Below are 14,937 nucleotides of genomic sequence, written 5' to 3' on the forward strand. Positions count from 1 at the left end.
GTCTGGTCAAACACAGGCCGACCAGGTCAGAGACACTTTTAACTCTTAAAGACCTCTCAGGACATTCTTGTGCGTTTTTATCATTTTATTTTTTGATTTTCTGATTATTATGCCTGTATTACAGCTTATGGCCTAGATGTTCCTTTTTAGACACATTTTTTAATCTAATGTCACAGGTCAATTACAGACTACACACTCTTTGCCCCCTCTGGAGACCCTCCAGTCAAAACAGCTGCCATTAGATCATCATATATCAATATTTTTCTGCTTTTTTTCTCCATAAATCTATTGAACCACTTCAATTCTGCTCAAATCTACCATTTTTTCCAATGATTTTCAGGATTTGAACCAATTAAATGCCAGTTTGAATAGCTACATGTTGCCACTTGTTTTATTGAAAACAACATAAAACACAGAATATGAAATATTTTCCATATAACATTTATTTTATTGCATTAGTAGATTTGTGCAGTACAGTAATGGTAAAAATACATCACCAACTGACACTGAAACCACATTTTTAATTGCACTATCGTCCTTTATTCTACACCATTGATTTTTATAGTCACTATTGTTCTATATACTATTTGGCCCTGTACTACTTATTTTTCTTTCTTGTTTTTGTAGCATGCTTTCTATTTTTATTCTATATTGTTTTAAACATATTTTTATTCCATAGCACATGAGAGCTAAGGAAAAGCTAGTCAAATTCTTTGTATGTGTGCACAAACATAGCCAGTACAGCTGATTCTGATATTATAAGACTAATAATCAGAAATGCCCCACCCCACCACTACTCATAAAAATCTTTATTTTTTTTTCCTTTTAAACTAATGCAATATTTTGTTTTGATAAAACAAGTGTCATCATATATTTCATCTTGCATTTAAAGGTTAAAATCCTGAATCCTTTGGTAGTTTCGAGCAGAGCTCAAGTGATGTAAGAGATTTATGTAGAAAAATTCTCAAAAATATTGATGTGTCATGTTTAAATATTAGATTTTTTTGCATGTACCTTTTTAGCTCCAGTGTCCCCAGAGTAAGTAACTTAAAGATGCACAAGAGTTAAATACTTTCAACCTGTACACATTTGGATCATTAACTTTCCATGAAATCCCCACCATTTGCAATGAAAAAAAAAAAAAGCCACAACGCTGATATTGAATTTAAAAGGGTACGTTTATTGAACACACATCCATGTTGGTTGTTGTAATAAATGGCTTATATGATCAGAACATTCAAAGAATATGTGCAAAACCACCTTACACACACTGGTGAAAAAAGGAAAAGTGTCTTTGGCAAGATGCCCCTGATCTGTTAACAAGGTGTCTACTGCATGTTAGTCAAATGTACCCTTCATACAACTTCAAAATAAGTCTCAGAAGAATTAAGGTCTTCTCTCAACAGAAAAAAGTAATACCCATGATGAGAACAAAACCTGTCAAAATAATAAAGCTAATGATTTTATGATTATGAAAGCAACTATTTGGTTCACAAATATTCCACACAATTTGCAAATATAGAGTGGTTTTAAATTCTTAAACCGTTAAAATAAATCTCAAAGGATTCAGCCGTTATGAAAAATAGCTCATCTTTGTACTATATGTACCACAATATTATTTTCTATTTCACAAAGCATTTACATATAAAGCACTTCTTAGAGAGTCAGGCTTTTTCAGATAAAATTCAATCTGCTACTTCTCAGTATAAAATAAAAGTTAAGAACTTGTGACTAAACTTGTGCTGAATAAGTATTAGTTTCTGGGAGACATCATGTTTTTTTAGGTAAATAAATATATCTGAGAGATGTCTGTGCACACCCCATACTGACATGAAAATAAAAACTGCATGACACAATGGTTTGTAGTATCTTTGTCTTTTCCAGTTAAATTCTGACAAAAAAAAAATTAAACTTAATCCTTAAACCAAATAAGCACTGCGACTCAATACTAACCCAATGCTTCCCGCAGCATATCAATCAGTGGCATTTTTCATGTTACATTCATTGCAGCTCTGAATTTGGACAATTAGGTTAAATTACGAACATTCAAGCTGAGCAACAGCTTTTAAAGGCATTCAGTACGAATGAGTCATTCCATGAAGGCATGTCATTACTTGGATTACATTAGTCTTGGACTGTTGTTCTGAGGTTTTTGTTTTGTGTTCGCAGTGCAGCATTAAACATCTTACTTGTTGACTTGCACAGGCCCCCAATGTTTACACCAATACAAAAAACAGAACATGCTGCTCTGGTTTGACATAAAGTCCACGTAGTCCTGATGGCAAAGACGCTTTCTACGACCTCATCTGATTTTTGGTTTCCTTATGCGTTTGTGTTGGCCATTCGGGTTTTTATTTTTGGATATTTTCCATTCACCAGGCAATAGCTTTTTATGGCATTTAGTGTTAAAGTTGGGGTTTATAATCATTCAGTAAAATAAAACAAAGCCTCTGTTGTTCCATAACCACATTCGGTGATCACAGGGGGCTGATTCAAATAGACCAATATCAGAGAAAATAATCATTAAATTGTGCTGATATGAAACTCAAAGACTGTTGAGCTAAAGACTCCATTTTTGCATCCATTTTATTACACACTGAGTTTTTAGGCTCCATTCATATTTACTACATACGTACTTACTTTATATAAACTATAGCTGGCTGTAGGTGGAATCTACTGAACAAACTGATGCTGAAGTATGAGGTCCAGTGTTGCCCTTTCAGTTGTAATCTCTAAAAAGCTTCATTTCTGTCCTTGGTTTTGGTACCTGTATGGTTTTTCAGTTTGACTAAAGCTTATCATCAAAATGCATTTATGGGTAGGCACATAAAACAAATGCTTGTTACTTACAAAAATAATGATTGTATACAAACCCACAAAGTGAATAATTGCCTAAACATCCACACCTGTCTAACTTCTGCAAAAAATTCTACAAAAGAATCATTTATTCCAAATTAAGACTAAATTATCAAATTTAAGCATTTTGTGTTCTGATTTCTTTTCACCTAAAAGCTCCATTTATAAAGATAAATATATTTTGTGCAAATAAGGAACTGATTGTTAATGCACTTATACTCTTATCACTAGCAGGGCAAATAGAGAGCAACAAAAAGACACAAGGTAGAGCAGTTTTTAACCGTTCTGAAAAAGCACTTTAGAAGCATGAATCTAATGGGACGTCCCAAACACTCTACTAGCTCTGGTGTCCCAGTACAGTATCAACTTGCATAAACACACACTGCGGTAACTTCACATTGCACTCATCGATACTATCCCTGCTGTGTGTTATTTTTCTATGTAGTTTCCTGCCTGCAGAGAATGGCTTTATAAAAATGTTGTGACTGGTTTGGATCTCTCAGTGGCGAGCGTTGTGTTCATCCTAGTCAGAAACGTCCTCTTCCAGACGTCACAGCTTCAGCTATCAAGTCTTTATCCTTGTGTCAGTAGCTTATGTTGTATGAATAGGATGAGCCACCAAATGATGTGGTATGTGTGTGTACGCAACATGTGACGTCTTAATTGACACAGGCTGTTAAATGGCTTGTAGCGCCCATACATAAGCCAAAACACACAGGTGAATGCCACTTTTCAGAATGGGGAGGGGCAGGTGGTCTCAGCCATTTACTCAATTTTAGTTGAGACTCCTCTTTCCTGGTAGCACCGCCCTCAACTGTTGCCTAAGATGCACACATTCATTAAAAAAAAAAAAAAAAAAAAAAATCAATCGGTCACTTAGAAAGCAGTCAGACATAAAACAGATATACCAGCCTTCTGCCTTCTCCACTCCATGTTCTGTGTCAAGTGCTCTCTTCTTCCCTCTATGTCAGTGGTGTGTTAACTCTTTCATCCCTGTGGCTCAGTGCTGGTGCTGTGGTGTGGTCCCTCCTGCTCGCTGATGGTGTGGAGGAGGAGGCACACTGGAGGGTGAAGCGAGGCACTGCCTATCTGGTGGGTGGGCTGAGGTGGTCCGCGTGTGACCCGCCTCTCCGGCCCTCCCAGAGCCGCCTCCTCCTCCACACTGAAGGAGGCACGATGACCGCAGCTGTCGCAGAAGTCACCAGCCTCCTCCTCCTCCTCATTGTCTCCCTCTTGCCCCAACAGGCTCTCCAGCTCTCTCAGCTCCTTGCCTTCTTGGCCTGTCCCTCCTGCTCCACTACAACCATTACTCCCACGTCTACTGCACACACACACCTCAATCCCAGAGTCTCCTGTGAATCGCCTCCTCCTTCCGTTGGGGAGACGATCTTTGTCCTCAGCACAGCTCTCGGGTAGACCAAGGTCCTTCAGCAGGGGGTCCTTGCAGGAGTCATCCCCAACTCTTTTCTCCTGGTTAGCGAGTCCCTCCCTATTAATCCCATCTGACATCAGGATCATGGATGAGTCTTGTGCTGCCTGCACCTGCTTGTTGTCAGGTTTGGGCCTGAAGTCTAAGGTGGGGGATTGTGGCTCCTCTAGGCTCGGTCTGCAACACAGACTGTCTGAGACGGAGGGCACAGGAGTGGGCTGGATGGTTGGACAGTGTCCCTCCTGCTGCTCAGAGGCAAGTGGACTCGAAGCCACTGAGGTTGGCCCTGTGTGTAAGGCACTGTATGGAGGAGGAGGAGTGGGTGGCCTGTTGACCACCTCCTCATAGTCAGGTAAGAGGTAGTTTGGCAGAAACCCTAAAGACAAAAAAAAAGAGCAGTAAGTTTTAAAAAGTAAAACACTAAATGCTGTCTGGCCATTAACATTCTCAGTGTGACCCACTGATCTTTCTTAACACAAACAAGCTTAGTTCTAGGTTAAATCTGTACTGGTCACTGCAGAATGACAGAGATGGTGTTGCAATATTGGCGAGGTACCAACAAAGCAACACACTGGCCGGTTTCTGAAAACTGGGGCATGCAAACAGAGTAGATTCTGGCACTATGTTAAACCGGGGATGGCTCTCAGTGCAATAGTAAGTAAAATAAATAATAACTCAAGCTCCTTTATTCTGAGTGAGGTACCACAGTTTCACTTAAGCTCACTTCCCGAGCTTATTAGCAAGGAGAAAAACATCTACATTCCCCCTCCACCTTTTTGTTTTGAATAGAAAAGGACAAATGCATAACATAAAACAAAGTTAAGGTCAGCATCTGGTAGAATGAAAAATGGGGTCATAAAACAGGTTCAGTTGTAAAAACCTACCACCAACACCACAACCATAATGCATATATAGTCAGATAGTTGTTAGGCAATAGTTGTTGTGTCTGTTTCTTACTGAAGTAGAAGGGCACCGAGGGGTAGTTGTGTGCTTCACGATAAGCGATGAGGTTGATTTCATGCTGACGCTGCTGCTGCTGCAAACGATGTTTGGTGCGGCGGTGGTGACACACGCAGCAGCAGCTCAAAATGAAGATGATAGCCCACACCAGCCAAAACCCTACAACAAGACAAAGTTCATATTCATACAATTTTCATTATGACATGAAACAATAATTTGCATCAGCAATAAGCATTTAAACATGATCTTTAACTGAACTAGCTCATAGTGAGGTTATAAACAGATCAAACTTTATGCTGTATGTACTTTACACTGAATTTTGACCTAAGCACTTCCCGGCAAAGGGTCAATGTAATTAAGAAGAGGCCTAGTCCATTCTTATTTCTTTGACCAAACACTCAAGGATTTAAGCCTTTCCCACTTCTCAATGGAGGGTCTCTAGGAATTGTTTAATAAAATAACGATTATAATCAACATCAACGATAACCAATATGTGCATTTGCAAATAAAATAAAAAAAATCTTTGAGTCAACTTTGAGAATAACTGGCACACAAAACTCAGACCTTAAGACAGACAGAAGTAATACAGTAACAGCTTAGGTAACAGTTTTGCATTCATTTATTATACTGGACATCTATTGGAACAATTGGAAACATGGGGAAAAACAGCTCAGATAGCTACTTGGGGTCAATAAGCAGTATATCCAATATATAACAGACAATTATTGAACAGACAAAGGTTAAAGAGTTTACAGTTAAATGTTGAAACAAATCATTATGACTGTATGTGATTACTTAGGAACATTTCGTTCTTACATCTAACATCACATCCTAATTTTCATTTGTAAATGATTTGTGGAACAGTGCTGCCTAGAGTCCATGTTAAACAGCAGAAACAAAAACTGAGAGGCTTCTGAAAATCCTCATGTTGTATTTCTTGTGCATCTGAAATGAGTTGACAGCCTCTATGTCATCACATAAAAATGTGGGGAACGTCACTTCAAGGACTACAGGGCAAAGCGGTGCATTTCTCATGGCAGAAATAGTGTTGTGTAGAACATACAGTACATCACTGCAGATACTGTGCAGGGAAGGACATCTTACACAAAGTACTGCCAAATTCCAATTGAAGACACTAAGTTACATTTAATGTGAAATGGGTGCAACTCTGTAAAACCAAGGTTAGTACAACAGAAAGTTCATTATTCCACTGTCACTAGACCAAAATGTAGATGGAGAACTCAAGCATATCAAAGACTTATATTAGATCTACGTTCGCTTGCTATGAAGATAATCACCACAACAGAGCATCACACTGGGTAATCTGTCAGTGTGTTTCTACCGCAGAGGGAAAATTCAAAGGTAAAGAAAAGAGACAGAAGTACACCTGGGATACTTACACCATAATTCGTAATAGTAGCTGCAGCACTGAGATTCTCCGCAGCAGTGTCCAGACTCGCAGATGTAGCTCTGATTGTTCGCACCTTCGCAGTGAAGTAGGCTCTGAGGAGAAAGCAGAAGACACGCTGTCACTTTAAAAGGCACCTGTTGTTTTAATGTTAACTGTAAAAAAAGCCTACCGTCCAGAGGCATCAGGTTATGTTATGCAGCACACATGAAAAACAGCAGAGCTCCCCACCATGTTTCATGTGTTATTCTCTTACAGCAATGAATCATGTTACATTTGGTCTTTTTTTCCCACTGGTTATAAGACGAGACCCTCTACTGTCGGTAAAAACAAGTATCAGCATTAAGATAGATTAAGTTTGAAATATATCAGTTGAGACATTCATGACATCCTGCATCATCATCATCACTCCCTAAGCACTTTTATTTTAAGAGGAAATAATTCAGCTGAGACCAAATGTGTATGAAAACAAAGACAACATATTTGTGCTTCATTTCACCATTTTCAGTTTCTTTATAGTTTTCCTAAATATAGTTTTAGCAACTGATTACCCAGGCTGGTACTTTCACAGTTCACATAAAAAAACAAGAGTCTTTATGGATCAGTAAGCCATATTACACTCCCTTGACTAAAACAGCTACGTGTCCTTTTAAGAAAAATATAGATTTAAAATACTGTACAATCAGACATTTTGTAACCCTACAAAGTTAATCATGCTGAAAAACATTTTTGGTTTCAATTTTTCAGGCAAAGTCAGTATTATATGAAAGATATTGCAATAGATATGTGGTAATTCCTATAAGACAGCACATTCCAAGCACTGACCTGATGGAGAATAATTATGACACCCATCCACAGTATATAGTAACAAACTTTTATACTTGGTTAAACATGTGAAGTAAACAACTGCAAACCTCTCTTGCTGGTGGTAAGCTGCTAGAATATCATCGGTGTTTAAGGCATATCAAGTGCAAATTTTTGAGCCTGTGCCAGCACAAAATGTCTCAGCGTGTTGCCCAAGATCTAATAAACAATTTTGACTCAAAAGTATAGCTTTGGCCTCATTGCAACTTGGAAAATATCAGATGGTGTTTGAAAAAACAGTCCCCCTTCATACTGAATCAGGAATAGTACAGAATATACAGACACTTTGACTGATTAAAAGTCAAATTTACTAATCCACCATGTTTATGCAGTCTCTACAAAGTGAAGGGACACTGTCTAGACAGTAATAAGATCAGGTAGATCGGGATAAAGCCAAAAGTAAAGGGAGAGCTTCAGTCAAAGCCCCCTCAAGAGAAAAGTCTATGGAGTTTTCCAGTTAGGTCCCTCAGATGTTTTCTTCTAGATTAGTTTAATGATTAGCTAGCCAAAGCTCTATACAAGGTTATTTTATCTCTCTATAGATTACCAGTGCAGGTCCTAGATTGAGAGGCATGATGATCCAGGGTCCAACAATCCCAGACAAGTCCCTGCACCCATGGGTCATTATCCCACAGAAGAAAACGTCGAACTCAAACATGTTCTCACTCTCTCTCTGTGCCTCCCCCCTCTCTCTCCCTCTCTCTCTCTTCATGTCCACCCTACACACACACAAATACATCCACACCCACACACACACACTCCCTCACCCCACTCCAATCCAGGCCCAAACAGTGGACAAGGATTGCTTTACGGAAATTTCCAAGCAGCAGTGCAGAGAGAGCTCCTAGCTGGGTGGCTGCATGATAATAAGGCATACAGAGCTGAGCAGCAGGGCTTGTGCTTGTGTGTGTGTGTGTGTGTGTGTGTGTGTGTGTGTGTGTATAAAGTCAGAGACAGAAGGAGAATGGTAGAAAAGCCTTAAAGACAGCAGTAATGCAGGAATGATTTGTTATACAAACGCAACCAGATCGGCACAAACTGCTGACACTGCAGAGCCAACACATGAATAATTTTCTAACAGCTGTTCTAACGCTTATTTGATAAGTTTCAAACACTGTGCTGTTCTTTCACCTCTGATAACTCCCGGTGTTTTCACTGAGTCACTACTTGTGGCTCTACATTTGGCTAGATGAGCCCTTTTGGCAATTTGATACAGATAAGCATCTAGTTTGTTTGGGTGTTCAGTCTGTGGTGTATGAAGATAGCCGACTTAAAAGGGATTTCACAAACAGGCCTTTAGTAGATCTACCTTATCTATAAAATATAGAAATGTAACTTTTCTTGCAAGAAATTTGAGGTGAGAGGATTTCTGCTGAAACTGAATTTTTAAAAAAATCTAGGTCATATGAGTTCATAGTTGTGTCATTGTTTTTTACTTATCATGTAAGATGCTGACAGTGACCAAGCAAAGAATCTCATCAAACTAGATTCCTCCGGCTCCTGTCCGAACATTCAGCTATGAAACAATCCACTTCTCTCATGCTATACTACCAGATTAAGGACGGATTTGGTTACCTTCCCAGAAATTATTACTGTGTTAGAAAATAATCAACCCTAATAATGAGAAGCTGTTGAAATAAGCAGACAATGAGAAAAGTTCAAAATCCTCTAGTGACCATTGAAGAGTGCCCTGGAGATAAGTGGCTACAGTTCTTAGTTAATTCTTGACTGCACAGTCAAGGTTGATCCACTTAGTAGGGGCCTGCAGGACTTGGCCAGTTAGGTGATGCACGAAAAGACCTCATTGACCCCTTATTTATTATTATGTCCTGCAACAAAGAAAGGTGCTCTTTCATACTCATCAAGGTTATGCAGAATGAAACCCTGCTGACGCATTTGTAGCAAACCTTAATTCCCCCTAAGATTATATATCTACTTTCAACAGCTGAGGGGAAAAGTGAGACAAAGTTACGCAATTTTATCTAAAAGTTAGATTGTTTGCCAGCATAGAGATTTCGACAAACTCCAGAAATAATTGTTTTAAATAGCTACAAAAACTTTTTTGCTAAGATCTGACAGGACCAGGTCATGATGGTCTTCATGTCTGCATGTCATGAGGGAGGAATATCCAGGAACTAAAGACTAAGTTGTTAGTTTTTTTAAACACAGATTAAATGAACTAGGGGATGCACCAACCAGATATGAACACGAATCCTATTGAGTAATGGGGCAGATCCATAAGTCAATCTATTTAGGTTAATTCTATGCTATGCAAACATCTTCTGTAAAACTGAAGAACAAATACATATCCCTTGCCAAAATACCTGCTACTCTGTCAGTCTAATTAATCACCAAATGACATGTAAGGTGAACTTTGCACACAGTTCAGGAATCTATACATAGGAAATAGTAGTCCTCTAACTCATAAAATACAACTATGTCAATTAGTTCCATTACTGAGACTATATGTAGAATTTCTACTTTAAAAACAATTTAAAACACCTCATCAGTGTTTAGACTGGAATTAGGTGTCTTATGCCAAAGACACCAATGTATTGGACTGTAAAGATATGATCAGCATGATGTTCCCTATATGCTGTCTCTTAATTAAAAACTTGTATCACAACATCTATGACCAACATGTCACAACATAATACGTTTAGGTGAAAACCAGTTAGGAGCAACTTTAAGAGTCAAAGAAAGTGACAAAGTGATAAAGGCTAGAAGCACTGTTGTTGTTTTCACCACTGGACACAGCTGTCTAAATGAAAAGAACAGAGTTTGATGCTGAAATCACTGCATTTCTTCTACAAGGGTGAGCTTGATTATGAGGCTTATGAAGGTATAAAATTATGTGATATTTTTATCTGTGCTAAGTTCACGGTTTGTTGATCAACGGTTCAGACTAAACTGTGTCAGTTCTGACCTTGTTTGGACAATTCCAAACAGATCTTTAGTGCAGCCATTGACAACACAAATGGTACAGAAAACTGAGGTGATTTGCAGTTTTACTGTGGCTGTTTTCTGTCTAAAAACAGAGCTATAATGTAAATTATCAGATGAAGCAGCTGTAACTTTTGTGAAAATTATGAGAACAAAGTTATTTTGATCAACTGTAAAAATAACACTGCTGTGAATTTTTTGTTGAAGGAGAAAACTTAATGATATCATAAGAGAGATGTGTGTAAACTTTATTCAGTCTGTGGAGACACTCGATGATTTAAAAGCTTGTTAAGCCAACAATACTTTTACAAAAATACTGGAGTATTTTGATTTCTTAATTTAAATATCTATCAATGAGTTTATTACAATTTGTTGTACAAAATTAGAAATCAATGTTAAAGTCAATCCTGATTGTGTTTTACATGCGATCCCAGCCTCCTCACCACAGTGAGCCATTTTTATTGTTAATTAGACACTAATATTGGATCGGTGCTTGGTATCCACTGACATCCATAGCCAAATTGGAAGTAAAAAAGCTTGACTGGTGCTTCTCTGACATAAGTTGTATTACTGATTATCTTGCACAAAAGACACTGGCATAAGATAAACATACAAGTATGACATCTGGAGAGGGTGAAAGATGATGGTGTGCATTATTTTGAGAGGGAGTTTTTGTTAAGATCATGATGTCATCTGACTGTAGTGGTTCATCTCTTGAACTAATCATTTGGTAAAAATGCAAATTATTCTGCATGTGTGTGTGAAGTCTGCTAGAACAGCTGTATAAAGAAACAAAGAACAGCTGCAAACTTTGTGACACAGCAGCCCCTGAATTCATGACGGTTACTGAGTTCAACTTGTGCAGATTTTCACTGGTCACTGAAACACACACACACACACACACACACACACACACACACACACACAGTAACTGAAAGTACACTGGCAAGGAAAACAAAGAGAAGTGCAAATAATTAGGTTTGTGGTTGGTAACTACGTGTCTGAGGGTTAGACTGACTTTTTAACCATCCACACTGAAACTGAGGGACCTGACATAAGCTACCAATGAGCCATAGGCCCCCAGCTAAAATGTTTATCTGAACGTTCAGTAGTAAAATGTGCTCAAACTAGAGCTGTGACAAAATGTTTTAATACAGTTAAATGTTGTGTGGCTGTACTTTAACAAGTTAAGTGAAAATATAATATAGCCCAGAGCTGTGTCATATATTAAAAGCAGTCCCAGTACTGAAGAACCATCAACTTGATAGGCACAAAGTAATGCTAAGTGATCACATATAGTCACAAAGGCAGACATAATAATACTTGGGTAATTTGTGAAATAACACTATACGCCTGCCAGAAAATACTGTATGAGTCTCTTTATATGGTTATTGCACAAATGCTTGCACTGATAAACAGAAACAGATGTTGCATATGATACTGCACGTGACATCTATACAGTACAAGGCTTTTTTAAGGAAGACGGAAGAAGTGGAGAAATCCAATACAATCCACAAACATGTGTCCCTTGTGTCTTGATGTTTTCACCAGGCCATTTTAGAGCAAGCTTTAACCGCAGGCACTTACTAGAACCCTCTAACATGTTTAGACACATTAGCTAGGTGTTAGGCAGAATGAACAGGGGCCAGTGTTGTATTATAAAGGATCATGAAGTGCTGATAAAGGAAATCAATGTGACAACAGTGACTTACACTCAATACACTATCGGGATTTGTGGAACAATAAACTATGTGAGTTCTAATAAAGTGGAAGATATTGTTTATCTTCAACGCATACACATGGGTAACAAATTACAGGAAAAGACATCATGAAGTTTCTTTGTCAGGCGGTAAATCACCACTCTTCTACAAGATATTCCTCCTTTGACGTTGTGATAAAGCTGGTAGACAACCCAGTCTAACAAGTCAGTCCAAAACTTCCCCATACGTGTTCTATTGTTTAAAGATCTGGTAACTGAAGACCATAGATCCATAGCATTCTCACACTCAAACATTCAACGACCCTTAGTGCTCTATGTATGTGGGCATAGTGATCATGAAAGAAACTAATCCCATCAGGATGTTACTTTCAATTTGACACCCGTCCGAGCAAAAAGTAGTAATCGTCTTTAAAAAATATCTGAGTGCCTAAGTGTGGAAAAAAACCCAAATGTCCTGATCATATAAGTCAATGATATGAGGAAATAATACCCTCTGTTAATGTTTACAACCTGAATCATGTCTATGAGATTGATTAACACAGTAACAGTGGAAACTATTTAATCTTTTAAAGATAACCATAAAAAGTCGTTCTTGTTATGTGCACTTATGCGGTGACATTCATACTTGAAGAACTGTTTTGTTATTCATGCAACTCACTTCTTACTGAAATGTCAAGCTACCATAAACAATACATCAGAGTAAAGGCCTCTGCTCACGAGTGTCCCTTTCCTTAAACGAAGCTAATGCTAAGTAGGTTAGCTTTAGCAGCTAGCAGCCTTCCTTAGTAGCAGCATGTTATTATCGTCTTGACAGCTCAGTACAAGTTGAATATAGCCTAAACCTAACGTCAGTCGACACATTATGACAGAATAATGACAAAACTACCTGTCTGGTAAGCTATTAAATGTTTAGTGAGACAGTTTTAAAGCTAACGCTACCTGGGTAACTAGCTAACTAGCCTTGTTTTCGACTGCTCAGCCTTACCCTGTCTGCCGCGGACTCGGTGGGGTTGACAGAGCCGACAGCGTGCAAAAACAATCCCATTTTAAGAGCCGGACATACGCCTCTCATTCCTCCAAGAAATGACTACAGCTACGGCAAAAAACATACGCACGGAAACACTGTTGTTCACAAAGTGTGTCCAAAAATCCTTAACTATTTCTCGGCCCCTGCTGCGCTGGGGGGCCGGTGCATGCGCCGCCTCCTGTGCGTACTGGACATTTCAAGAAGGCACAGTGCTCGCGCAGCTGATTACTGTCGGTACCACTGGCTGATACAGCTGTTACACAAGCAGCTCCTCCAGTACAGGGACTGCCTCCATGTACTGGGTGTGGCGTGGTCACCTCGACCCGATCCATGTGCGCAACGTGATGGGCGTTCAGTTGCGTCGATCGCCACTGGTTTTGCGGACTTATCACCGATTGGACAGACCGGACGGACAGGGGAGAACCTGGGCCAATCACTGATGGGTGCGTCTCCAGTGTATGGAGATGTGTATGGATCCTGAGGTCCTCTTATTTGGTCTCTACTTTGAACTTTGGTACATTTCCATCAGTTCATAAGAGTACTTCATCTATGCACATTATCAAAACTTTTTGGCATCACCTCCATCCTGTCATTTTAAGGGTGAAAAATACTTAAGGAGGCCCGTCCTTTTCACACCCTGTACCATACTGATCCACTTCCAGGGGTGTCAAACAAACAGCCGGGCCAAAGTGCAAAAATTACACTGAAGATATTATAAGTCAAGGGTGTCAAACTCATTTTAGGCCAGTTTAATCTCAGGTGGGTCAGACCAGTAAAATTGTAGTATCATAACCTATAAATAACGCCATCTTTGAAATCCCAACTCAAAAATTTTAACAATATTATGCCTGTTACTAAATGTTTTGTGCCTTTGTAGATCTGCTGTGATCTGTAATGTACATGTATAAATGATAAATTCAATCATAACATTGTTAAACTGGCAATTGTTTTTCTGAAGAAATTTCAGGTTCTTCTTGTTTAATCAGGTTCTTCATATTTTTTGTGAAAGAATACTTTGTACATTTACAGATTTCCATAATTTAATGTTACTTTATTGCACTAAACCACAGAGAAACATTTGGAGTTGTCATTATTTATAGCCTCTTAAGCTCTTATTTTACTGGTCTGGCCCACTTGAGATCAAATTGGGCTGAAACGAGTTTGACTTTTTTCATATTCAGTTATCCATAGGCTGATTTTAGCTCACGGGCCGTATATTAACACCCCTGGTCTAAATAGATCAGTATGGTACAGAACATGAAGTGGATTGGCCTCCTTATGTGGTATGTGGCCCCTAAACTAAAACGACACCCCTGATTTAGACCTATTCCACAGTGTGGATCTGTATTCCTGTCCCATCCCATTCCCACAAAATATAACCCTGTCATATCCAGTAAAAGCATTAAAAAAAAAAAAAAAAAAAGATAAATTCCTGTTCTGTTCCGAACCCAGAAAAATTACACCTGTCCTGTCCAATTCCCATATTGTGGGTAAAGTAGTCTTCACTTTTTTAAGACTCTGACACCTTACATTTTTGCAAAAAAGGGGTTTTTCATCTATATTTCATATTATTCCTTATTTACTGTTCCTTTTAGAAATACATATTTGTTTTTTTAGAAACTGACTTGTTGATCAAATTCTTTCAACCACTGCACTTTTGTTTTATCTGTCCGTTCAGACTCAAGTATACAGCTTCTACACACAAACTGTTAAATAGATCCACCCCCGCC

At 38.7% G+C, this 14,937-nt stretch overlaps 1 protein-coding gene across 1 annotated transcript; it reads right to left on the minus strand.

Moving 5' to 3' along the window:
• Positions 1 to 1,159: 1,159 nt before the first annotated feature.
• On the minus strand, positions 1,160 to 13,546 carry wbp1lb (WW domain binding protein 1-like b). The gene is made up of 4 exons (XM_030135111.1): positions 13,166 to 13,546; positions 6,646 to 6,748; positions 5,243 to 5,404; positions 1,160 to 4,661 (listed from the first exon to the last, which is right to left on the minus strand). Exons 1-4 carry the CDS (start codon positions 13,250 to 13,252, stop codon positions 3,844 to 3,846), a joined length of 1,170 nt encoding a protein of 389 aa, XP_029990971.1. The 5' UTR covers positions 13,253 to 13,546; the 3' UTR covers positions 1,160 to 3,843.
• Between the last annotated feature and the right edge of the window lie 1,391 nt (positions 13,547 to 14,937).

Source organism: Sphaeramia orbicularis, chromosome 1, assembly GCF_902148855.1.
Source record: "Sphaeramia orbicularis chromosome 1, fSphaOr1.1, whole genome shotgun sequence".
NCBI lineage: Eukaryota > Metazoa > Chordata > Actinopteri > Kurtiformes > Apogonidae > Sphaeramia > Sphaeramia orbicularis.

What these genes read in the sequence shown, in the direction of transcription:
- wbp1lb (XM_030135111.1), bottom strand. Translation starts at nt 13,252, where the DNA reads ATGAGAGGCGTATGTCCGGCTCTTAAAATGGGATTGTTTTTGCACGCT. An exon ending in CTACTATTACGAATTATGGT is followed by an intron (nt 5,405 to 6,645) that starts GTAAGTATCCCA and finishes GTCTTGTTGTAG; the next exon opens with GGTTTTGGCTGGTGTGGGCT. An exon ending in CTCGGTGCCCTTCTACTTCA is followed by an intron (nt 4,662 to 5,242) that starts GTAAGAAACAGA and finishes TTTTGTCTTTAG; the next exon opens with GGTTTCTGCCAAACTACCTC.